This window comes from Elgaria multicarinata, chromosome 14 (assembly GCF_023053635.1).
Source record: "Elgaria multicarinata webbii isolate HBS135686 ecotype San Diego chromosome 14, rElgMul1.1.pri, whole genome shotgun sequence".
NCBI lineage: Eukaryota > Metazoa > Chordata > Lepidosauria > Squamata > Anguidae > Elgaria > Elgaria multicarinata.
In genome coordinates, this window is record NC_086184.1 from 6,443,111 (window position 1) to 6,469,062 (window position 25,952).

The 25,952-nt window shown below is 44.6% G+C and overlaps 1 protein-coding gene across 1 annotated transcript in view; it reads right to left on the bottom strand.

Moving 5' to 3' along the window:
- Positions 1-25,952, bottom strand: part of CDH13 (cadherin 13) — a 694,106-nt gene that overhangs the window by 426,764 nt on the left and 241,390 nt on the right. Inside the window, exon 3 of the mRNA XM_063141045.1 lies at positions 2,634-2,842. Within this exon, the coding sequence (XP_062997115.1) occupies positions 2,634-2,842 (209 nt within the window). The remainder of the gene's footprint in view (positions 1-2,633; positions 2,843-25,952) is intronic.

Here is a 25,952-nt window from a genome sequence, read left to right on the forward strand (position 1 = left end):
GAATGTAAAACAAGAGCTTTCACAGGTGCAGAAAATGCATTTTTAGTAGGGATGTGCTCCGCTTCTCTTCGGTTCAGAGAAGCAGGAGCGAGGCGGCCTAATTCGCCTCCGGAAAAGGCGGAGGCGAAGAGAGTCAGGGGGACTGCGGATTGAGGCGAAGAGGATCGCCTCAATCCAGAGCTTCACCTGCAAGTAAGTGGGGGGGAGGGGGACTAATCTGGCGCTGCCGGCGTTGCCATCCATGCGGTGGCGGTGGCAGTGCCAGGTAAGGGAGCAGGGAGGAGGGACACTTACCTTCCTCCATCGCGGGCTTCAATTGAGGCCCCGGTTGAAGCCGGAAGTGAAGGCCGAGGCCTCTTCCGGCTTCAACTGGGGCCTCAATTGAAGCCTGCGATGGAGGAAGGTAAGGGGGCGGGGGCCTGGCCTACCTGGCGCTGACAGCGCCACCATCCATGCGGTGGTGGCGGCGGCAGGTAAGGGAGCAGGGAGGAGGGATGCTTACCTTCCTCCATCACGGGCTTCAATTGAGGCCCCGGTTGAAGCAGGAAGTGAAGGCCGAGGCCTCTTCCGGCTTCAACTGGGGCCTCAATTGAAGCCTGCGATGGAGGAAGGTAAGGGGGCGGGGGCCTGGCCTACCTGGCACTGACAGCGCCACCATCCATGCGGTGGTGGCGGCGGCAGGTAAGGGAGCAGGGAGGAGGGATGCTTACCTTCCTCTGTCACGGGCTTCAATTGAGGCCCCAGTTGAAGCCGGAAGTGAAGGCCGAGGCCTCTTCTGGCTTCAACCGGGGCCTCAATTGAAGCCCGTGACAGAGGAAGGTAAGGGGGCAGGGTGGGTGGGTGGCTTATCTTGCGCCGCCGCCGCCGCCATCCATATAGTGACGGCGGTGAAGCCGGATCCCAATTTTCCATTGATATACACTACTCTGTACATGCACATTAGTTAATGGCCTATGGGGGCAATGCATATTTTTGGTTGTTGTAATTTTGTTGTTTTAATCTATTTCGTATGGCTAAATTTGTATACGATTCTAAGACAGTTTTCCCAGCCCCTCAAAAAAGTTTACACAAGTCCATGGAATCCATGGCTCAGAAAAAGATTATCTGCTGCCCAGTCTATGGTTTCAGACTCATAGAAATCCGAATTCATGTAAATCTGTTTTCTCTGACATCCCTACACTTAGTGAAAAGGTAAACTTATCCAGGATATTATTTATTACTTCTCTTGGGGGGGAAGCCTTGCAGTGACTGTGGATATGTGCTGAGCCAGTTATACGATGTAAGGACAGCTTTGCAGCCACCACAGGGCTTTCCCACGAAGCTGTGGATTTAACAAATTAGGGACTTTCCTTGACTTTTTCAATTGGAGCAACATCAGTATGGCTCTTCTGCCAAATGACATTACTCCAGGGCCAATCTGGGGGCAGTGCGTAGTGGAAGGCAATATGTCGCCTGTGGCGTTACACCCCACAAGTCAATTCCAAATATATGTCTGCAGTTTGTAAGTCTGTGGTTTTTAGAATGTTGGCCTGAGTGGGCGGAGTTAGAATGTCTTGGGAGGGGGGAGGAGTGATATATATAAGGGAATGACTCAGGGGATGGAGAGTTCTTGTTCTTGTTCTTTTCAGAAACCTTTTCAGGGAGACTTGTTAGGTACTCTTAGAGTCTGTAGTGCTCTCTGTGTTTATGGTACTTAAGTTCTGGGAAAATTGAGAGTCAGTGTAGTGAGTGGTGTCTTTAGAGTGTGGTGTGGATGTATATTAATCAATACTGATAATAAAGAAAGTTCAAGAGTGATTGTGTGAGAAAAAGGAAAGCGCGAATGTGAATGAGTGACCGGATTGTATGGAAGGTTTCAAAAAAGGTTTTTAAATGTTGTTAGTTGAAACAAAGCTTATGAACTTTTAAAAATAAATTTTGATTGTTTTGTTTTTAAACTACCACAAAAATCCCACGTGTCTGTTTGGCGTTTATCATCTTAAGTTTACACATATAACACCCACTCTGACAATCATTCACCTAAGCAGATATAACTCACAGCACATTATTATATATACTAAAATCCTTCTCCGTTTTAACCCCTTTCTCCACATAGTTTGGAGGAAGGTGGTTTTTATCCCCTTGCCTCAGGCATATCAAGCGGTGGTGCTTGGCTTGAGCAGGGAGTAGCCTCGGCCGGGTCTGGTGTTCAGAGCCTGTGTCGCCCCATAATAAGTGGTGGTAGACGGGAGGTCTGGTGTTCAGAGCCTGTGTCGTGGCTCTTCCACCAGAAGGAGGCCAGGGGACAGCTTCAGAAACCGAATCAATGCCTTGAAACCCTGCACTCCCTCCTGGGCATCGGGATGATCCATACAAAGTATTCCCTATGTAGGCCCAAGATTCATTCTGTATCCCACTGAGTGTAGCAGGTATATCCTGCAGCAAAGGGCCAACTAGCCGTTTCTTACTAGAAACTAAATTGACGGACAGAAAACTACTCCATACACCACATTATTAACAATTTTACATCTTCAGAATACAATATGATTGAAACTGTATTCACTCCTGTTTTAGAATATCTAGATGATATCCCCATGTAACTACAAGTTACAACCAATCTGTCCCAGCTTCAGCAACATTTGTCTCCTTCTTACCTTTAAAGAACCATGTTTCTCTTTCCTGCGAGCAATCAATACTTCTGCTGTATCTTCGGCCTGCGCTGATCGGGCATGGATGAATAAGGATCTGCCAGCTTCCGTTAAATTTCTCAGTGCAACTAAACCTCCGTTGGGCTCCACTTTGAACTCTGGATTTGAAACTTCAAAGTTCAATTTGTGATTTCCTTGACAATCATCAAATACCACTAGAAAGTAGGTGGGAGAGGGAGGAGAGAAAAAGAGACATAAACAAGGTCATAAGTGTCTGTTAAATATCATATATTTAAAGTCATTAATACCTGATTGGCATATTCTACAAATCTCCAACACCAGTGTTAGACAAGTTCTTTGCCCTTAGGGATGAGATCCAATTCAGCCCAAGCACGACTCCACACTTTCAGCGACAGAGGGTTCAAAAAGCACTTTATGAAAAATCTTGCAAAATCTGTAATCCTCCAGCAAATGTATCTGCATTATGAAGCCTTAGCCATGGATGACCTAGAAGAAGCTAGCAAGCTTGAGTTTTAAATTGCTTTAAAGGGGGGAAATGTTAGCAGAGGTGCCTCCATTTTCTAAAGGAAGCTGTGAAGTAGCCATTATACACCAGGCGAAATGTCACGTACCGAGGGCGTTTTCAAGGGTGTCTTCTTGTATCTGTCTTATCTAACTAAAACAATGGCCTCAGCTCCAGGCAGAAAGTTAGCTTACTGTAACTTACTGTTACAAAGGGATTGTTTAGCACAAGATAAGAAGGCTCTAGTGTTACATTCTGATTGGTTAATACTGCTACTGGGCACTGCCCCTTTCAGGCTTGAAATGCTGTACTGAATTCCCAATGTCTCTGTCTGACTGCTCAACTTTCAAGAGACTCAGATCTTGATTATAATCAATAAAGCACTTTTTGAACCCTCTGTCGCTGAAAGTGTGGAGTCGTGCTTGGGGGCTGAATTGGATCTCGTCCCTAAGGGCAAAGAACTTGTCTAACACCAGTGTTCAAATGGCGAGGAAGAGCATTGTGAGAAACTTGTACAAGGGCTCTGTCTGTGAGAATGGTACGGTCTGAGCATTGAGGTAGATCCAATACATCATGTAGAATCACAATGTGAGTCAAGTGGGAACCATGGAGTTTTCCAGACTCTGAGAACTACAACAGTGCTGACAGCTGAGAAATGCAACCACACTTCTCTAGGGATGAGCATACAAGCAAGAATTTGAGCCCATCAAAGTTCTCCAAATTTTACCTTGAAATTCATTCGGTCTCATGACCGTATCATCATCATCGTGAATTTATTTCTTACCCGCCTCTCCATTTTGATCGCGGCAGGGAACAACAGTAAACGGTAAAATGCATTACAGTGAATTAAAACCTAATATACATTGTTAAAACTTCCTCAAAACATTCTAAAAACATCTTAAAATTCCACTGGATAGGCCTGCCAGAAGAGATCAGTCTTTATAGCTTTCTTGAATGCTAGTAGACTGTTAAGTTGACGAGTCTCCTCCGGCAGGCCATTCCACAGTCTGGGAGCAGCAGAAGAGAAGGTCCTCTGGGTAACAGTTGTTAATCTAGTTTTTGCTAGCTGAAGTAGATTCTTCCCAGAGGACCTGAGTGTGCGGGGTGGATTGTATGGGAGAAGGTCATCCCACAGGTAGCCTGGACCCAAACCATGTAGGGCTTTAAAGGTGATAACCAACACTTTGTACTTCGCTCGGAAACTAAGGCCATAGCTAGACCTAAGGTTTATCTCTGGATCGTCCAGGGATCAAACCTGTTCATCTAGGTGACACACAGGAGATCCAGTGCTCAGGCAGGGGTGAACCCTGGATGATCCCAGGATAAACCTTAGGTATAGCTGTGGCCTAATTGGCAGCCAGTGAAGAGATTTTAAAACTGGTGTAATGTGGTCACCCCTAGGTGTACTGGTGACCAGTCTGGCTGCCATATTATTAGCTTCCCCATCACCACCTTCTGCATGGAAGTTTGTGCACATTTTTGTGCATATTCCCCTCCACACACAACTGTGCATATCAATTGTGCACATCTTTGAAATGCAGGCATTCTTCTCCCATTGATTAAAGTGTGCACATTTCCATCCCCAACCCCTGAAATGTATGCATGCTGTTGAATGCATGCAATTCGTTTTGGTCTCCAAATCATTTTTCAACCATGGAAACAGATTGTGTTTGAGTCCATGTTCAGTTGAGGTGGGAACTGAAATAAATTTGTCATACACCACTACACAGCTCACATGAGAACTCTTTACACATGTGCAGAGGCTGAGATTGTCAATAGAAAGCCAACTATCCCTGGCTTGCATGTCAATTGTGTAGGCACAAAGGAAACTGGTTTATACCAGACCTCAATATTTGTCCAATGCATTTCGAGGGCACTAGGTCGCTCTAATACAAGTGCTACCCCCACCCCCCATGGTGAAGTCAAAACGAGTGACATCTTTCAGCTTGCATCCAGATTGAAATTTATTCACTGAAATATCTGCGGAAATTGGATTAAATAAACTTGAAATACAGCATCTACTTTGGGAACAGTTACCCCAGGTTTATAATGCGAAAAACAGCAGGACGGAACAAAATGTTTTCAGTTAATAATTATAGAGTAATCATCCCGGACTTGGCCTGGACATCTACAATCCTTAAGGCTAACAAAACAGTTCTGGGTAATAATTTTGCTTCATATTAAGAACCAATTCTGTTCGTTTGATGGAAATTACTGTAGGATGATTGGTTTCACTATCAAGCCGCCTCCCTGAATATATGATTTTCCACACTTCAACAGTGCCATAATTGTTATTGTGTAGACCACTGTAATTATGTTCAGCATGGGCTTTTCCTTACGGAAAGCTCATTGTATTTATGGATTTGAGACCCATCTCTAATGGACTACCAATCTGCAAAGCTCTCTTACATAGTAGATACAGATGCACACACACACATAGTAGATACAGATGTGTGCGCGCACACACACACACACACTGTATAGTACATCTGTTTTAATAAAAGACACCCTTAAACCAGTCTGCCCCAATTTGGGGCCATAGTAGCTTGGGGATGATGGGAGTTGCATAAGATATAAAAGGAGCATACAATGGCAATTAATGACTACAAAGCACACACTATGGACAGTATCCGACTGTCATTTCACAAACTAAAATAGCACTATTGGAGCTCAGCGGAATTCTCCCATTGTGAAAGCAGTTGTACAACAGGTTGCACAAGCAGAATGTACAACCGACCACACAAGTTGAGCAATAGGTTGCACATGAGTTACGCGAAACTGCTTGCAGGACCACGCTTGCACCAACAAAACATTAGTTGGAGTCTTCTCTTGCGTAGAGTCCAGCACCTAGTTTCCCCTAGCACCGTCAAGTGTACCAATGGAATGACACAGCTGGATACTGCCCTATGTTGGGTTAAATAAATATCACAAACACATTAGAATACACATCAGGTGAACAACTGGATGGTATAGGGCAGCCTGCCCCCAACTGGTGCTTTGGACTATAACTCCAAGCATTCCAGCCATGTTGACTAGAGCAAAAGATGGATGATAATTTTGTTACAGTTTAGTTTTAATAATAATTATTATTAATAATAAAAGTTATATATGTTCAAGACCAAAACAGTTGGAGATGGAGGGGAGGAGGAGGAGAGGAAGAGGAGAAGAAGGAGAAGGAGGAGAGATTTGTCCATCCAGGTAGAGGGCTTTGAGCTCTTTGGTCTTAGAAGTCCAGCTTTTTTGAATGCTTAATCAAGGATGTCAACTCTTTCCCCTCTTTCTTCCTTTCCTGACAGGATCTGCATCTTTAACAGCCATGTGCCAGGCAGATACTTCATGGCTCTCTCTATGCTGGCGCCCTAATACCTTAGATGATGCCACTGCAGCATTTAAGGCAACAGGGAAGGAAAATTTCATACAGAGGTCTACAGAGAAATCTTGCTGCTGCTGCTGCTGCTGCTGCTGTTGGCTAACCACAAGAGAAATTTGAGGAAGAAGAGAAGACAAGGTCGGTCAGGTTGGAGGTTCAAGTGAACCCTGGAGAGGACTTGGGGCCAATTGCGTCCATCAGGAACAAAATAGGATTTCAGAATTTGGAACTGGGCTCATGGAGGGTGGGGAAGCACTTTAAGTTCTTCCTAAACGTTAGATTAGGGATATGTGAGAAGTTTGTTTCAGTTTGCAAACCATGCGAAAATGCCCCGCTCCCTACTGTAGGATGATTGGTTTCACTATCAAGCCGCCTCCCTGAATATGCAAAATTCAGAATATGCACTCCAAAAGGGAGTGCATATTCTCTGAAAATGATCTCAAATTCCCATACTTGTGTTCATTTTTGCAAAATGTGCACGTGAAAAATGCACATGCATAACTCCCCCCCATGTGAATGAAGCAAAAAATGAAAAAAACAGACAAAGCAAATTGCAAAGAAGAACAGGAACAAGCCAAAATACGCTTTGACATTAAGTTGAGTAAATTTCAGTGAGCTAAAGTATCCCTAGGCTAGGTTTTCCAGATTTCGCCAAGGGACGTTCAGCCACCCCACCACTATGGAGTTCCACATGATTACTGGTGCTGAGCAAACAATAAGTAAGAGTACTAACAGGAAAGGCTGTGACCATACAGTTCCATGACTGGTCACTGCACTAGACGTTGTCCTCCTATGAAAGTACATTTCAAATAGAATTATCCAACAGATGCATCCAGATGTGTGCATGACCCAAACTTGTATTTTTGTGCAGACAAAGCGACTTATCGATTGACATCTATATGGCTCTTCAGATACTCCTAATCACATTCTTCTGCCAAGTGAACATCTTTATTGTGTTTAATATGCCGTATGGCATGGAACAGGCTCCAAACTCAGCGTGAGTCAGCCAAGCATCTCCCAGTGAAAGAACAAAACCAAAATCAAAACCTATATTTTTTTAATCCAGCTGCTCCTTTCCCGGTCTGCTACCATTTGGGTCAGGGACAGGTCCTTCAAGAAACTTTTAATATCTGTAGTCCACATGGAGATCATTCGGTTGGCACTGCAATGCAGACTTGGGCAGTTTATAACTGCAGTGACAACTGTTGGGACCCAGGACATACTCCATATACAGTTTTCAAACCATTTTCAAAGTGTCACGACCTGCTTGATGTAGACCTGGCCATAGTTATTTTCTCATGTTTGAACCTATACATGAACTGAAACACTTTGACTGGCAAAATGCGGTCAACATACCCACACAAACATCATTTTGCCCTTCCCATTGCCACCCAAATGTGCTTGTGAGGCATTCCAACAGAAAAGGAAGGCCGTAATCCTATACTTATCTGGGAGAAAACACATTCAGTGCAGTTTACTTCTGTGTAAACATGTACTGGAACCCCAGAATCTTAAGGACTCCTGTCTGCAATCTTGGAGAACCATTCCCAGAGAGTTTCGGCGTTGCTGAAGGACATACGCCAGCACTGTTTTCTGTATTCTTATTCCAAAAGTGCTTCCTCCAAGAAAGCAGTCAATTAATTTAGGTGGAAGCCAAAACACTTTTGAGATGAGCAGCACTCCCCCTTCCCCACATTCAATATACGACCCTCGAATTTTGAGGATTACATGCTAGGATTTCGTAAAAAGCAGCCCCCTAAGGAAAAAAAATGGAGCTAACATTCCCAGCAGCCCTTATACTTAATACAGTTGATTTTTGTCTGTAACTAATGTCTCTGTTTCAATTCCCATAGATTAAGGCTGCAATCCTATACTCATTTAGTTGGAAGCAAGCCCCACCTGAACTTAATGAGACTTCCATCTGAGTAGATTTGAATAAGATGACATTTTAAGGCTACAACACTGAGCACACTTATAATTACAAAGTAAATCACAATGAACTTAATGAGACTTATTTCTGAGTAACCATGCTGTTTGTGCCGGGTTGCAAAAGCAGAACCAACTAATACACAACAAGCAAACTGGAACCCATCATCACAGCTTGCTCTTCCTTCCTTCCTTCCTTCCTTCCTTCCTTCCTTCCTTCCTAGATAGATAGATAGATAGATAGATAGATAGATAGATAGATAGAGGCCTTTGCTAGACCAGGGGGGGATCTGCACGTCACTCCCAGAGTGCTTCTATGCGACCCCAGAGCACCCCGAAAACGATCGTCTGACTTCCCTGTAAAAGAAACGAGGAAGAGCCATCCATGCTGCTGACGATGACGATGACGACGAGGAGAGCTCTCCGCCGGAGAGGAGAGCTCAGCAAAAGAAGGTGCGGACCCTCGTTTCTTTTACAGGGAAGTCAGACTATCGATTTCGGGGTGCTCTGGGGTCGCATAGAAGCACTCTGGGAGCGACGTGCGGATCCCCCCAGGCTATATCCCGGGGTGATACCTGGGATCATCCCTGTGCATTCAGATGACAGGGGATCCCAGGCTCAGGCAGGGATCAACCCTCCCTGGCCCCGGGATATAGCCTACCCCTTTGGGCCCGCTTTTTCCCGCAGTCTCGGGCTGAGCTCAAGACCGCGAGCGTCTTGAGCTCAGCTCCGCGCCCAGAGCTCAAGATGCTCCTGGCTCAGCTCCACGCCCAGCTCCGTGCGAGCCAGGAGCACTGTGCTCATCAGGGGCAGGGTGGGGGGGAGCGGGGAAACCCTTTAAAAAAACCCACTTACCTTTGCGCACGATCGTTCCTGCACATCGTCCCCTTTAAAAGTGAAAAAAATGGTGGCCGTGACAGTTCTCCTCGTGAGGTCGCCTCACCTTACGTGTAAACGAGAGTGACATCCTGCGATACTTGCATCGCAGGGTCTCCCCTCGTCCGTTGCGGATTTACTGGTAGGTCTAGTAAAGGCTTAGAGCCTCGTGTGGCACAGAGTGGTAAGCGGCAGTTACTGCAGCCGAAACTCTCCCCACGGCCTGAGTTCGATCCCAGCGGAAGCTGGTTTCAGGCAGCTGGCTCGGGTCGACTCAGCCTTCCATCCTTCCGAGGTCGGTAAAATGAGTGCCCAGCTAGTTGGGGGAAGGGTAACTGCGACTGGGGAAGGCAATGGCAAACCACCCCGCTACGAAGTCTGCCAAGAAAACGTCAGCGAAAGCAGGCGTCCCTCTAGGAGTCAGCAATGACTCAAGTGCTTGCAAGAGAGGTTCCTTTCCTTTCCTTTCCTTGCAAAGGCTTAAGTCACTAGCTTCAGTAGAAGGAGCCAGAGTCTCTCAGGATTTTTACAGCGTGAACAAACTAGTGCCTATGGTTGTCAAAACATAAGGGCAAACACTCTTGGGGAATAATCACAGACCAAACAATTGTACATCTCACTAGTTTTCAATATGCTTCCTAAGCATACGGCTCAAAATTGAAGTGTGTTTCATTTAACCAGCCAATTAGCTCCAGGCCTTTCAGCGTTTTGGTTGTTTGATTGTTTCTCTCCCTTAAACTTTGCTCTGCAGCACAAGCCACTGCCTCCGAGCTTTTCTTTAGGATAGGGCTGGTCCACAAATGCACACAGGCCACTTTATTATTCAGCTCTTGCTGTGTGCAGCTGAAGCTGCAATCTGAATCCACGTGTGATCTGAATCCTTTGTGATCTATCAAATGTTCCTATGGGACTTTGGCCCTGTTCAGACGACACACTAAGCCACAGGGGTTAAGCATTTTGAGCTAAACATTATGCCTTAGCATGTTGCGTGCACCATTCCTAACCATGGTGGCTAAATAAACACGGTTTAAACACACTCACTAACCATTTGGGGCAAATGGGTTAGTGGCCTAATCATGGCTTAGCGTGTTGTCTGAACAGGCCTATTGATACAGAGTTTGCCGTTGAATGGCGTAGTTATTCAGTGGCAAACGGAGATGCATAAACTATCCCATATCAGAGGTCCTTTCTAAGTTTGCCACAACACCTACCTGATGCCACTGCTCTCGCCACTGGCCCTGGGGTTCCACACCCATGCTCTAAAAGGGACAGAGGGAATGGACTCTATAGGTGATTGTAAAACCCAGGCAGGTGCAGTAAGCCTGTGTGCACCAGCTGCTGGGGAACATGGGTGGGAGGGTGCTGTTGCACCATGTCCTGCTTGTTCATCCCTGGCCGATGGCTGGTTGGCCACTGTGTGAACAGAGTGCTGGACTAGATGGACCCTTGGTCTGATCCAGCATCAGGGCCCTTCTGATGTTCTCAACATAGGAAGCTGCCTTATATTGTGTCAAACCATCATTGACCCACCCTATTATTGACACTGACTGGCAGCAGCTGTCCATGGTTTCAGGCAGAGATTTTCCCTGTCCTACCTGGAGAAGTTGGAAATTGAACCCCACTGAGCAATGCTCCCAATGTACATTGCCAGAAAGGATGGGAGAATCACCCATTTTTAAGCATGCCCAAATCCTCCAAAACACCATTTCCTGCTGGTTTTGCCTTGTTCCCATTGTTGTTTTCGATCTGTGTTTTTTTTTGCAATGACATATTTTTTGAGTGTGAATTAGCAAAACAAATCTCCAAAAAATAAAATATAAAAAAATCACTGCTCCTTGCAGGATTGCAAACTTGTCATTTCTGGATGATTTATGAACATAACTGAAATCGTGGTACATCCCTCGTTCTGTAGGCGTGCTGCTAATCCTGAAATTTCAAAATGGCATTCAGGTGGCTTGCCAGATGGGTGAAAGAGCTGCTGATCAGCTTGCCCGAACAATTGCTTATGCCTGACTCTCACAAAGCTTCCCAACCCAGCTGCAGAAGCATTAGCTGATGCTCGGCAGGAAACATTCTTTAAAAATTGCACAAAATCGACGGGAACGCTATTTATTCAAAAGGGAAGGGAATTTATCTTAAGAGCATCACCAAAAATAAAAGCCTTTGTCTCTTGCCACCTGTGGCGTAAGCGATACCAGCACATTATTTCCAAAGGACTTGCTTGTTTTGGTGATGGAACGTGATTCATTGTTTATGAAGCACGAAGAAATGAAAGTGAGTAATAATCTGGGTCAGGCCTGTAATATCTGCCTTGTTTTTCAAACTGAGAAAAGAAACACAGGTTTTTGAATGCAACAGAAATGCTCCAGAACAACCAGAGCAAATAAAGCTTCCTTTAATGGCCAATAAACCTTCTTTTAACAGCTTTGCAGATACTTAAACTGGACTGAATCCTTTGCTTGTATTTACTAAGATGTGTGCCTCTGGTTTCCTTCATCAGTGTTTGCTTCCCTTTCAACTAGGGATGGACGAGAGATTGATTTGGCTTGCACTTTAATGTGAACTTTACATCATGGTACACTTCCAAACCAATACACAAATCAAAATACAGGGTTTCTGGGTGGCCATCCTGGGACCAGAGCTGTTCTCACCCTCTTCCCGGTGGAAGGCGACTGAATGCAGGTCGCCTTCCACCAGGCACTGCCCGGCCACACCTGCAGGGCAACTCCAGAGCAAGGCAAGGGGCTACCTTGATGTCGCCGTGCTCCAGAGAAAAAAGTCAGGATAAGTCCCATTTTTTCTCTCTGCAGCTTTGACAGAAAGCTCTGGGTAATGGGTGTGTGTGATTGCAGCTGCATCATATAATCAGTGCCATGCCACCACACACACCCATCCTGGGGCTTTCCTAGTGTTCAGAGAGCCCCCTGGTCCATGCTGAAAGGTAAGTTATAATCATAATACATACCTGAATTTTCTTTTGTGCATCACTGATGCACCACACATTGAAATCCACAGATATCCATAGTCCCATATAAACGTGTGTGTGTGTTGTGTATAATGATAATTTTAAGTGACTCTTAATTATAACCTCTGAGACCCCAGGAATACCAGAGAATGCTCAATGTCACCTCCTCCATGAGCCTATGAAAACAAAGTTGGGTTTCCCCCCGGCTTCCTACATTGCATCTGCCTAGTTTTGACTCCACTGGAGCTATGACTAATAGCTACAAAATAGCACAACTTTTGTTTGAATATTGAGTCCTGCCTTAGGATCAGACAGGTGCAACTGCTGAGAACAATATCATTAAAACTGTGCCATGTAATCTTGCCTTTCACAGCCATCCCCAACACGGCTTCTATTCACATCAAACGTCGCCTTTGATACTTTCTCACAAAGACGAGGGGATTTTTTTGTCTCCAACAAAAGAGCCACCAAGGAAGCAAGGAAGCCTTGTCAGTCAGAATCATGTAAAAAAGAAGTTGAAATTTCTCTAGGTAGGGGATTTCCACCCCACCCCACCCCCCACCCCATCCATTCACAAAGCTTGATGCTACTCACAATGTATCATACTATTCTGCAGTGTGACTTCAAAACACAGGAGGGGGCAAGCATCCAAATTCAGGTCCTGAAGCTTATGATTTCACTTAAATTATGTGTGATTTATTTATTTAATTCATTCATTTGCAATATTTATATACCGCTCCCCATCCAAAGATTTGAGATCATCCGAGGGCCTGCTCCTGGTGGTTCCACCTAGATCCATCCTCCGATTGGAATCCACCAGGGGAAGAGCCTTAAGCGTGGTGGCCCCCCTCCTGTGGAACTCCCTGCCTCTGGAGGTCAGGCAGGCTCCGACCTTGTACTCCTTTCTGCGCCTCCTGAAAACATCTTTATTCCAAGAAGCCTTTCTTTAACATGCAGCCTTGAATTTCTGTGTTGTTGTTTTTTGCTTCTTTTTAAATTTTGTTTTAACTGTTTTATTCTGTTTTTATTTTCATTTTACCTTGTACACCGCTCCGAAATTTTTCAATGGGGAGTGGTATATAAATATTCTAAATAAATAATAATAAATAAATAATAAATAACAACAAATAGAATAAAAGTAGGGCTGTGCACTGCCTCGGGCTGAAGCTCTGAATCTGAGTTGAAGCAGGTTGATTCGGTCTGCCTCGGCCCATATACGAAGTGGTACCAGGTCAGCCTGAGGCACCCCAAGGTGAGGAGAATTGGTTCCAAAGTCCTCGGGTGCCTCACGATGATTTGGGTTGGTGGTGGGCCTCTCCCCCTGCCTGCCCTGAAAAGCCATCACTAGGCAGACCGTAAGTCCATTGGACTCACCAGACTCACCTACCTCCTTTCTTCTCCCTCCCCAGTCACCCCCTGAACCTGTCACCACTGGGACTTACCTTTGCCATATCCGCTGTGATTTAAAGGTAAAATGGGGGCTACAGAGCACCCAAGAAGGTCCAACAAGAGGACTATTTCTTCACACTCTTTGACTTTTCTAAGGCGGGGGTGGGGGAGAGGACCAAAGAGACAACTTTCCCTGGTCCGTCCCCCCCCCCCCTACAATGCTGGAGACAATATGCCCTGAAAGCTACTCCTCTGACCTCATTGATGAGTAAGACTTTACTTCCCCCACCTTATCAGAGACAACTGTTTGACTAATAGCCTCTTTTTCTTTGGCATTAGAACAATCTTAATGATTATCGTGCTGAGGAAGCTTAAAGAGATAAGATACTCATCAGTCAGACTTGGCTTGTCATTGCTCATGGTTATAAACCTATTATACAGCATGAATTGCTAAAAAAGTATTCTCCCATACACACACACATTGCCTCCATAGCCCTGCTTTAGCTGGCCTTTGTCATTTCCTCAAAGCTGTGGTCATTTCAGGTGTTTGCAAATGTGACAGTGGCTCTGTATATTGCTCTCTCTCATTTGTGTTTCACTTTGTTGTGGGCTATACATGTATCATGGTAAAATCTTCATGGTAAATGAAGGGGAGGTGAATCATGTATTCATATCCGCCTCCTCCAAACAACCCTGTCCATAAGCCTGGTTGGGATTTATTCTAGACACGCATTTCATCATCTCCTTGCCTTTTTGCAATTGTGGTAGAGCTCATCCTCGTGTGATGGATGGAATGAGCACTACAAAAACAAAGACAAACCATAATATTATTCCATGCCAGTTTGACATTCAATAACTGCCCCATAAATATGGGATGGCCACCATGTATGCCACCTTGAGGAGGGAGAAACGTTGACAACCACAGTAGCAATACTAGGCCTGAACCAAAACATCTCCAGGCTTGACAGCCACAAGAGATAGATCCTTCTTGATAGTGGCCCTGAAACCTTTCCTGATGGACTTGCCCTTTGCCCCTTCTGTCCACAAAAGAACTTCCTCTTCAATGCTCCCTTTAACTGAGTTCATAATTAGCATTGTACGTCAGGATAGCTTCTCATTGTACTCTTGATGTTCATTAATGCTGCAGTTTTGTATACATTGCTTTGTGAGTTGGAATCTCCAAGAGTGGGGTGACGTCCAGCAGACTTCAACACTGATGCTAGTTATATTTTGAGAACCACTCAGCTGCAAAAACACTGAAGAGTTGGTGGCCTTTCACTATCATTCATTAGTAGTTGGCTCAGAAGCAAAAAAAACCTAAATCTAATCTCTTCTGTACTAGTAAGCGTGATTAGAAGTCCAGCCTGAATTATGAATTCTGTAAGTCCTGCTTCCTTTGGCTTGTCCTGAATCCACTGCTGATCAGCCGTATCACAAAGCTCCTGGTGAGATTTCTGATTTCCTTTGGAAAGATGGAGTTCAAAGCAAATCAACCAACCTTAGACAACATTTCTCAGAAGCAAAACTAATATAGCCCTACATGACTTAGTCCCAGCTAGGAATCTTCCTCCTCTTTGTATCCCAAAAGCTGGGAGATCCCTCTTGGCAAGATTTTGTCCTACATCTTACTAAGATTAGTTTTTTTTATTAAAAAAAAATTGCAAAACATCTGTCCAACTTAACGGCCAAAAAAATTCTCATGGGGGGGGGGAGAGAAGCCACAAGCAATCTATCCATTTTCATAAATGCCTTATGGCCAATTCCAATTTGTGTTTAAATAAACCAGATATGGCATCCTGCTGGCTCAGTCTCATTAGCACATTGCCTATAGAGCAAGAGCCATGCAATATTAATACAGGCTGCATGACTCCTCTTTGACGAGACTGTCTCTTACAATTACGTTTCAAAGAAATGCATGTTGATCACCAGTGTCAAGATCTCCACTTTCTAAACCTCATTATCAGGACTGAATGAAGGCCTAGGGAGCCCTGTGGCTAAACCATGGGCTATGGTCCCACATCTCTGACCAATTATCGATGCTTTCTTCTAGTATTGACACCTTTTCACCTGGCAGATTATGGGCAGTTCAGCCATCAGGTAGGCAAGCCAAGGCACACATTTACAGTAAAAAGAAAGGAAATACTTATTCTATTTACTGCAAACTGGCATAGCATAGAATAGCTCTCGGAAATTAGATACACATTTTCCAGCACACTTATTTATATATAGTTTTAACACTTTAGTTCAGGAGTGCATAACCTCAGGCCCCGGGGGCTAAATCCAGCCCTTCAGGGTTCCATAGCTGGCCACGCCCATTTCCTCTAGCCCCACCCCTTTTTCCAGACCAAAACCCCTTGGGTGGCTTCCCAGTTTTTGCAGTTTTTTCCCCATTCTAAAAAGTTGAAATGCTGCTCGTAAGGCTCAGTGGCCCCGTTCAGACAACACGCTAAACCATGCTGCTTAACCACAAAATGGTTAATGCGTTCCATTAACCATTTTGTGGTTAAGCAGCATGGTTTAGCATGTTGTCTGAATGGGGCAATAAGAGGTTTACGCTAAAATATGAGGGCATTTTTAGAATCTGCCCTCATCCCTTCTGCCTTCAGCCCCGCCCGTCATTAGAATCCAGCCCCTGAAAGCTTCTCCAAACCCACATTATTATTATTATTATTATTATTATTATTATTATTATTATTATTCATGATCCCCTCCAATACTGGGACTCAAGGCAGCTTTACAAAATAAACATATGAAATTAAAAACTATAAATGGAAATACATAAAAGTTAAAATATGATTAAACCAGCTCCGCATAGTTAAATCAATGGTATTCCCCTAGTAACCTATGGCTGCGAGAGCTGGACCATAAGGAAAGCCGAGCGAAGGAAGATAGATGCTTTTGAACTGCGGTGTTGGAGGAAAATGCTGAGAGTGCCGTGGACTGCAAGAAGATCCAACCAGTCCATACTCCAGGAAATGAAGCCAGACTGCTCACTTGAGGGAATGGTATTAAAGGCAAAACTGAAGTACTTTGGCCCCATAATGAGAAGACAGGACACCCTGGAGAAGAGGCTGATGCTAGGGAAAGTGGAAGGCAAAAGGAAGAGGGGCCGACCAAGGGCAAGATGGAGGGATGATATTCTGGAGGTGACGGACTTGACCTTGGGGGAGCTAGGGGTGGCGTCAGCCAATAGAAAGCTCTGGCGTGGGCTGGTCCATGAAGTCACGAAGAGTCGGAAACGACTGAACGAATAAACAACAAAATATTAAAACATGTAAAATTTAAAAAACGACAATAAAAAACCCAGCACATTAACAGAGGTTCAGACTATTTCCAAAAATCTGCCAGAACAAAATGTTTTGCCCGCCTTTGAAAACATAGTAAGGAGGGGAGCAGTCTAGCCTCCCTGGGAAGGGATTTCTAGAGCCTTGGAGCAACTACCAAGAAGACTCTCTCTCATACATTCCCACCAAACGTGCCTATGATGACACTTCTTTACATTGAATGGGATCTTGAAATACTAATATTCAAGTTATTATTATTATTATGTGTGTGTGTGTGTGTGTGTGTGTGTGTGTGTGTGTGAGAGAGAGAGAGAGAGAGAGAGAGAGGGTTTTATTTATCCATTTTTAAAGGTACAGCTTCCCCTAAGATGGGTGCCAGGAAATCTCAGCCATGTGTTCTGTTCCTCCCACAAAAGTATTTAAAACAGACACTAAGGCCACAGCTAGACCTAAGGTTTATCCATGCATCGTCCTGGGGTCAAACCTGTTCATCTAGGTGACACACAGGAGATCCAGTGCTCAGGCAGGGGCGAACCCTGGATGATCCCAGGATAAACCTCAGGTCTAGCTGTGGCCGAAGTAAGAAAGGGTGGTAGAGGGTTATTTTGTTGGCAGGCGCAGGTGGTTAAAAATGTTGGCCCAGTTCTTCAGCTGTGATGAAGAAAATTTCTGGCACCAACTGTACGTCTAAGCTATAGTACCCCAGCGTGTCTTTGATTCTGCGTACAGTCTGATGAATTATACTTCCTTTCAAAACTCAAGCAACTGGAATAGAGTGCCGTCGTCATTTCATTTCTCCTTTTCTGACTTTCAGGGTGGCTTTTGCTACGGGGGTTACAGACAATTCTTGTGTCTTCGTGATGGATAGGATTATTTACAATGTGTATGATGGCTTACAGTGCAATGGTTTGTAGAGACGCCCGTTGCCAGCAAATGCAGCGTAAACCAGGATTAGGGATGATTTAGGAGTTCGAGCCATTATAAACTGAGCTAGCTTTATCTGCACACCCTGGAACACCCTGGAGTAAAGCACAGATTGGAATTCGGTTCCTGTACCCACTGGCTTTCGAACATCTTCCGTGTTCCAACAGAGACCTCAGTGCAACAAATGCATCCAAACGCATTACGAAAGGCATACTTTGAAAGAAAATGTGTTCTTCAAATATGTGTTTGGATCAGCAACGCAGGACTCCTTTCTGCATGAGGGCCATTTCGCAGAACCTCTTAGGTTCTGCATTCCATTGATGGATGAGATGAAGGCAAATGGGACCAGGCTTACGGCTGTGGCCAAAATGCCAGCATATTGTGGGAAGTTCTTGGTGGTATGGGGATACCAAGTCATCTTGTCTGCCTCCTGAGGAATCTGTATAACGAACAAGTAGCAACGGTAAGAGCAGACCACGGAACAACTGACTGGTTTAAGATTGGGAAAGGAGTATGGCAGGGTTGTATACTCTCACCTTACCTATTCAACTTGTATGCAGAACACATCATGCGACGTGCTGGGCTTGACGAATCCAAGGCTGGAGTTAAAATCCCAGGAAGAAACATTAACAATCTCAGACTTTGATGGCTGAAAGCGAGGAGGAGCTGAGGAGCCTTATGACAAAGGTGAAAGAAGAAAGTGCAAAAGCTGGGTTGCAGTTAAACCTCAAAAAAACCAAGATTATGGCAACCAGCTTGATTGATAACTGGCAAATAGAGGGAGAAAACGTGGAGGCAGTGACTTTGTATTTCTGGGCGCAAAGATTACTGCAGATGCTGACTGCAGCCAGGAAATCAGAAGACGTTTACTTCTTGGGAGGAGAGCAATGACAAAGCTTGATACAATAGTTAAGAGCAGAGGCACCACACTGACAACAAAGGTCCGCATAGTTAAAGCAATGGTATTCCCCGTAGTAACCTATGGCTGCGAGAGCTGGACCATAAGGAAGGCCAAGCGAAGGAAGATAGATGCTTTTGAACTGTGGTGTTGGAGGAAAATTCTGAGAGTGTCTTGGACTGCAAGAAGATCAAACCAGTCCCTACTCCAGGAAATAAAGCCAGACTGCTCACTTGAGGGAATGGTATTAAAGGCAAAACTGAAGTACTTTGGCCACATAATGAGAAGACAGGACACCCTGGAGAAGAGGCTGATGCTAGGGAAAGTGGAAGGCAAAAGGAAGAGGGGCCAACCAAGGGCAAGATGGATGGATGAGATTCTGGAGGTGACAGACTTGACCTTGGGGGAGCTGGGGGTGGCAACGGCCGACAAAAAGCTCTGGCGTGGGCTGGCCCATGAAGTCACAAAGAGTCGGAAATGACTGAACGAATAAACAACAAAACTTACTGGCAGTAACCAAGAATTAGGGAAGGACAAGGCTAGAGTCAGAACAAGCTTCAAGATGGAATTCAGAGAACTTTGGTGAGCTCATAAGAAGTTAAGAAAATAAGGAGAGTCCTGCTGGATCAGACAAGGGCCTATCTCACCCAGCACTGTGTTCATACAGTGCCAAATCAGCTGTCAATAGCAGACCAACAAGCCGTACCCTCCAGATCTGCCGATTTTCACTCCCCTAGCAATAGCATCTAAGCTCAATGCCTAGAAGCCCCACCTGTTTCTGGTGAGCCTTCTGTGTCAGTGGCTCCTTATCCTTTTGAGTTGTTGTCCTGGCAACAGTAATGTTTGCTTACTGCAGAGCTGTCTGTCTGCCTCACCTGGCCACCTTCTCCCAATGCATCACAGAGACTGCTGTTGGGAACCACCCATGACTGAGTGAGCAGGCAGGCAGAGGAACAACCAGCCGAGACCATATACTCCAAGACGCACATGCATTTCTCTGCTCATGTGATGCATGTGCATTGCAGTATTTATTTGTGCAAGCTCCAATCAGGAGCCTGTTTGAGTGGTCAGCAAGTGGCGGTGAGGTGCTGATTGACAGAGCTACGCCCTCCAGACCTTAAGCTAGCTTGCTGCCTTTGAGTGCACCAGCATTGAAGTAAGGTTAAACTCCGAGTCCAGTTGGCTTCTGCAGAGGGTGTGTTCACCTTGTGTTGAACCTCATACAGCAAAATGGCTTAAGCCAGCTCTGTTTACACTGGTAAATCTGCCTTTGGGGTGGGTCGAACTGGCCTGGAGGGTGGCTGGCGGCAGAAGCAACAAAACTCATTATAATCCTTTAGATAGTTGGGTATAACATTCCATTCTTCTGGCTTATGGAGTTTGCAAACTAAAAATGCAATTGAGAATGCACAGAGAAGCATCAAGGCTCTCCTCTGCTTTTTCTATACGAAAGGAGGCCAATATATTCCCTCAGCCATTCAAGTTTTCAAGGCGAAGACCATCTCCCAGATGTTATATGGATCACAGTTGTGCGCATACAAAAAATTTTCCCCCTTTGAAGTCACTCAGACTAAATTTTTGCGTTCAGTTTTGGGAGTCCCAAGTTGTGTTCCAAATGTAATTGTCCGTTTAGAGACAGGGCAAATTTCTATTGAGGCCCGTATATGGATCCTTAGGATTCATTACTGGCTGAAGCTGATTTTCTCCCCAGTGGGCCTGGCCCCACTGACATTAATTGATACATTCCAGACAAAATGGAAAACTACACTATATGAAAAACTGAGAGTTCTAGGCTTCTCACCAAATGCCCTAGTTGCTCTTGGTTTTGAAAAAGCTAAAATGACAATTCAACAACGTATTTGGGATATGGAATTGCAAAATCATTTGAGTTTGGCTTCAAGGTATCCTGAATTTAGAGATAATGGGAGGATATTTGCTTATGCAAAATATCTGGTGGACTTGAATATTCCTAAATTCAGGAAAGCTTTCACTCTGGCCAGGTTTAACATTCTACCTTCAGCCCTTTTGGATGGAAGGTTTGGAAATGTACCCTACCAAGAACAGGTATGTCCCTGTGAGATGGGTAAAGTGGAAACAGTAGGCCATGTTCTGCTGTATTGTTCCTTTTATCAAGATCTACGCCAAACATTTATAACCTCTATCTTGCAGCGAATTCCCGGTAGATCAGATGAATATTACATAAAACATCTTCTATCGGATCAGAATCCTCAGGTTACTCTAAAAGTGGCCAGTTTTTGTGCAGCTGCCATAAGCCGACGGAAATTAATGTTGAAGAATTTTATTGCACCTTAGACTAAGGCTGAGACTGCCACGTTTTATGGATTTTATATATGTATTTTATTGTATATTGGGGGTTTTATGGATTTTATGTATGTATTTTATTGTATATTGGGGTTTTTAATATTATTGTGATGATTTTTTCTGTTGTTCTGGTCTATGACCAAAATAAACAAACTTTGTAACTTTGTACCTGAATTTGGAGGGATCTAGGTCTGGCTCCTATGATGTGATATAGGATTCCAAAGCCATGTTTTCTAAATGGTTGTGAACCTCCCATAGAACTTTGGCTATTGGGCTGTATAGACATGTAATAAATAAATGCATAAATAAGTGGTGGACATTCTAAATCCCCCTCTTTTTCTTGAGCCCATTGTTTTGTGTCCTGCACTCTGGGATGATTGAGAAAATATCCTGGCCCTCCTCTGAAAGGATGTCATACAGAGGAGGGCCAGGTTCTCTTCTTGATCATCCCAGAGTGCTGGACATGGAATAATGGGCTCAAGTGACAGGAAGCCAGATTCCGGCTGGAAATCAGGAAAAACTTCCTGACTATTAGAGCAATCTGACAATGGAAGCAATGCCCCAGGGAGGTTGTGGGCTCTCCTATACTAGAGGCATTCAAGAGGCAGCTGGACAGCCATCTGTCAGGTATGCTTTAAGGTGGAATAAAGCATGACTCAATGGCCTTCTAGGCCCCTTCCAACTCTACTATTCTATCTGACATTTTCTTCACTCGGCTTGTGATTTCCCACATATGCAATTCATGATAAGGGCAAATCTCCCCTCACACACCCCCACTTCAAAATATGATATATAAAAGGCAGGAGCCACACTACTGCTTTATAGTGGTATTCAAGTGCACTGACAACAGTTGAGACTCATTGACACAGACCATATACTCCTTTCATGCCACTTTCATAGAGTTATATTCTGCTTCGTATAGATGTGTCATGGGCCCCAACAGTTGTCGATGCACTTTGTTACCACTGTAAAGCAGCAGTGTAGATCCCGCAGTGCACTTCAATATCACTATAAAGCAGTAGTGTGGCTCCTGCCTTTTATATACCGCTTTCATAGTGGAATATCCTGCTTGGTGTAGATGAGCCCAACCTACCTCACAGGGTTGTTTTTTGAGGATAACATGGAGAGGAGGAGGATTATGTACACTGCCTTGGGTTCCTTGGAGGGAAAAAGGTGGGATATCAATGTAATAATAATAATAATAATAATAATAATAATAATAATAATAATAATAATATACACTTTCCAGAGCCTCTGTAAATTGCACACTTCTCTCCCACCCCGCTGTGGCAATGATGACCTTAAAAGCCCCACTAATGTAAGGGTAAGAAGGTGAATGAAGCCTTTATCCTTGCATATGAGTGTGTGTGTGTGTGTGTGTGCGTGTGTGTGTGTGTGTGTGTGTATGATGTCCTAGCAAATCCTGTGCTTCATAGCATGAAATTCTTTTAATCGACTTGATACCCACGTTATGTAGAACATAAAAGGGCTTTACTTTGTACAATTGTTCCTTGCATATTAAAAGCACTCCTCTGCCTTCCCCAAATACACCTTGGGGAATTGGAGACTTTTCAAATGCTACTTCTCCTGTAAGTCTCGCGGCTTTACCCAAAGCATTTTTCCTTGCGTTAATTAAAAATTAAATAAATAAATAAATACATAAGAATAGCTCAGCGTTACACAAAGCATCTAACACTTTTCATTAAAGCTACATTGATAACTTCTTAAATTGGATACTGCCGAATGACATCTTTTTAATTATTATTATTGTCATTTTTTTGCAAACCCTTCTGAAATATACATACATCCTCCCTTGCTCCCCATTTTGTAGCACTGATATTCCAAACGCCTAAGTGGCACTCGGATATTCTTTGCCTGAATCCTTGAACAAGTCAGCCTAAATAAATACATTTGTTAGTAAACAGCAGGCCTGGGTAAATAATTTATAACCGTTCAGCTAGTTAATTTAGTTTTGCTTTGTCTTCCATTAACAAGCCAACGGTTAATTCCTTTGTCTCTTTTTAAAAGAGGCACCACTTTGCTTTCAAATATTTATGAGACCCTGTCAGTGTTTTCCTTCCTTTGAAGAGTCGTCAGCCGACATTTGGAGATATTCATTACGGGACGTGGTGCTCCATCAGTCCCGTTGCTTCAGCAGTTCAACAATTCAATGGGGGTCGGATCCTGCTGTTCTGTCTGTCCCTTAGAGCAGGGATGCAGAACTCCTTGCATCCTGAGGGCTGGTTAAAATTTTGGAAGAGCTCTCACATCCTGCATTCCAGCAGTGAGCGGGACTGAAGGTAAAAGGTGCGGAGCAAAAGACTGGGGCCAAAAATACATACTGGGGGTGGGGGATCAACACTACTGCTTTTAAAGCGCTTTAAAGCGCTTTGAAAACGTTTTGAAACCTGTATATGCAGTGTGTCCTGGGCCCCAACAGTTGTCAAAACTGTTATAAAGCTTTAAAGCAGTAGTGTAGATCCCCCCCTGGTAACTAAACCATAGCCATTTCAACCTTTCTGAATGGGGGGGGGGACTGTACGAAAGCTGGGAAGCTACCCAACACAGGGCATGGACTTTGATGAACCACAGAGGTCTAGATTGGAGTTCTAGGATGGATACATTTGGCCCCTATACTGGAGGCTGAAGGCTCCCACCCATACCTCAGGTAAGAAATGGAAGCAAGGTAACACATGACTCCAACGCTCTGGTTGAAGCCAGCCAGGAGCCCCACTGACAGCCATTACATTAACACCCTGTTCATGTTACGGGTAGCAGTGGGGAAATAACTTCATCATCTACCTGGCTGCCATGAGTCTTTCCATGTTGGCTGTCTCACCTTGAGCAGGGCAGAAAAGGAATCTGGCGAGGAGGGACTGAAGCATCTTCCTTCAGCTGCTGTCCAGGGGGGAATCTGCACGTCGTACTGAGACCGCTTCTAAGCGACCCCAGTGCGGCGTGAAAGCGATAGTGTAACTTGCCTTTGGAAGAGCCGACGAAGAGACGTCTTTGCTGCCGCCACCGCCACCCACAGACCTCCTCACTGACCGGCGAGGAGAGCTCGGCTGAAGAAGGCGGGGTTGAGAGTTTCCGCTCTCCACCCCGCCTTCTTCTGCCGAGTTCTCCGAGACGGCCGGCGAGGAGGGAGTTGGGTGGCGGCGCCGGCAAGGACGCTTCTTCCTTGGCTCCTTTACAGGCAAGTTACACAATCGTTTTCGGGGTGCACTGGGGGCGGATGGAAGCGCCCTGAGAACGACGTGCGGATTCCCCCCAGGGCAGCTGTTTGTCTCCCACCATGGGCACCCTCCAGGTAAAGGGGATCGCCAGTAGGTTTCCTTTGGAGCCACCTTCCAGCTGATGACAGCAGCTTGGTCTGGGAATCCAACAACCATTCCCCCCACCACCACCACCATGTTCCAGAGCAAAACTAATGTAATGATTGTGCGTGCATAATTAGGGACTGAGGATGACTGCTGAATGAACTTCAATGCTAGCAACCTCTGTACCAATGCTGGTGGGCTCCAGCAATCACTCTGACATGGTTTGATGGGACAGGTAAACAGGGCAAGGTGGTATACACAGGAGAACTGGATGCACAAATAGACAGTGTCAGTTAAACCAAAACAATGTAATACCTTCCTATTCCAGGGCTTGCTCACCACCACCACACACACAAATAGCATTCCTTTTGTTCCAATCAACTAAAAGGGATCATCTTCTACACCCTTGAGATCCCACTGGTGCTTCAACAGCCCACACAGATCTCTCTCTCTCTCTCTCTCTCTCTCTCTCTCTCTCTCTCTCTCTCTCTCTCTCTCTCCTGTCCACAAGATGGGCATTTTGGTAAATTCTGAACAAAACTGAAACCAAAACAAATTCTCACCCATCACAGAATAGATGGCTGTAACAGTACTGAAGTTTTGCTCAGGGATCATCTGTGAAAGTAATCTTCAATAATGACCAGATGGGTACCAAGATAGGTTGTGTAATTTATAACCCTGCAAATCCGTTCTCAAAGGCCTAGTTGTACTCTTGAGGAGCACCCAACCCTCTAAGCCTGTCAGAGACTTCAACCTGGAAAAGAAAAGAACTTCCAAAATAAGTAAAGTCACAAAACATGAAAGCTGGAAGATTATATATTATGCCTGGAGTGTTTATTTCTGGAATTAAGTTTTTGTAACTGATGTGTAGCTGCTAACATCCTTTGTGGTTGTTGAAAGGCGTAAAGACAAATGCTGTCAGAGCAGTATTAGTATAATCTCCAGATTTAACTAAAGCTACATGGAGGTTGCTACTGTTTAGCAAAGCATAGCTATTTGCAAGGAGGGGAAGGTGATTACATGTTTTTGCTGGTTTGTAACTACCTATCACACCTAACTCTTTCTAAAGTTTAATACATGACAAAGACTCTTACTGCAAGTCTGAGCAATCCTATGGTGTCTCCCCTGCATGGATTCTTTGATGTCTAGTAATATCTGTTCTCCAGCTGAAACGCTTTCCACACTAGGAAAGTTGTATGGCTCATCCTACTGTGTGGATTCTTTGAAGTGAAGTAAGATTTGTGGTTCAAGCAAAGCCTTTTACACACACTGGGCATTTATATAGTTTCCCCCCTTTTAAGTAGAAAGAAGAGGCATAAAGACATTCTGTAGCCAGCAGCAAGGACAAGATCCATTTCCAGTTGCTCAAAGGTGTGCTTAAGGACAACCTAGAAGCTTTTATACCCATCTGATATGTCTGAGGTCTTACTTCTAGGATACACAGTAGGACTTCAGTTCTGAAACCTTAGTGCTGATCAGTTAAATCTCCCTAACTTTACTTCTTCAGCAGAGGTGGGCAACAGGTGGA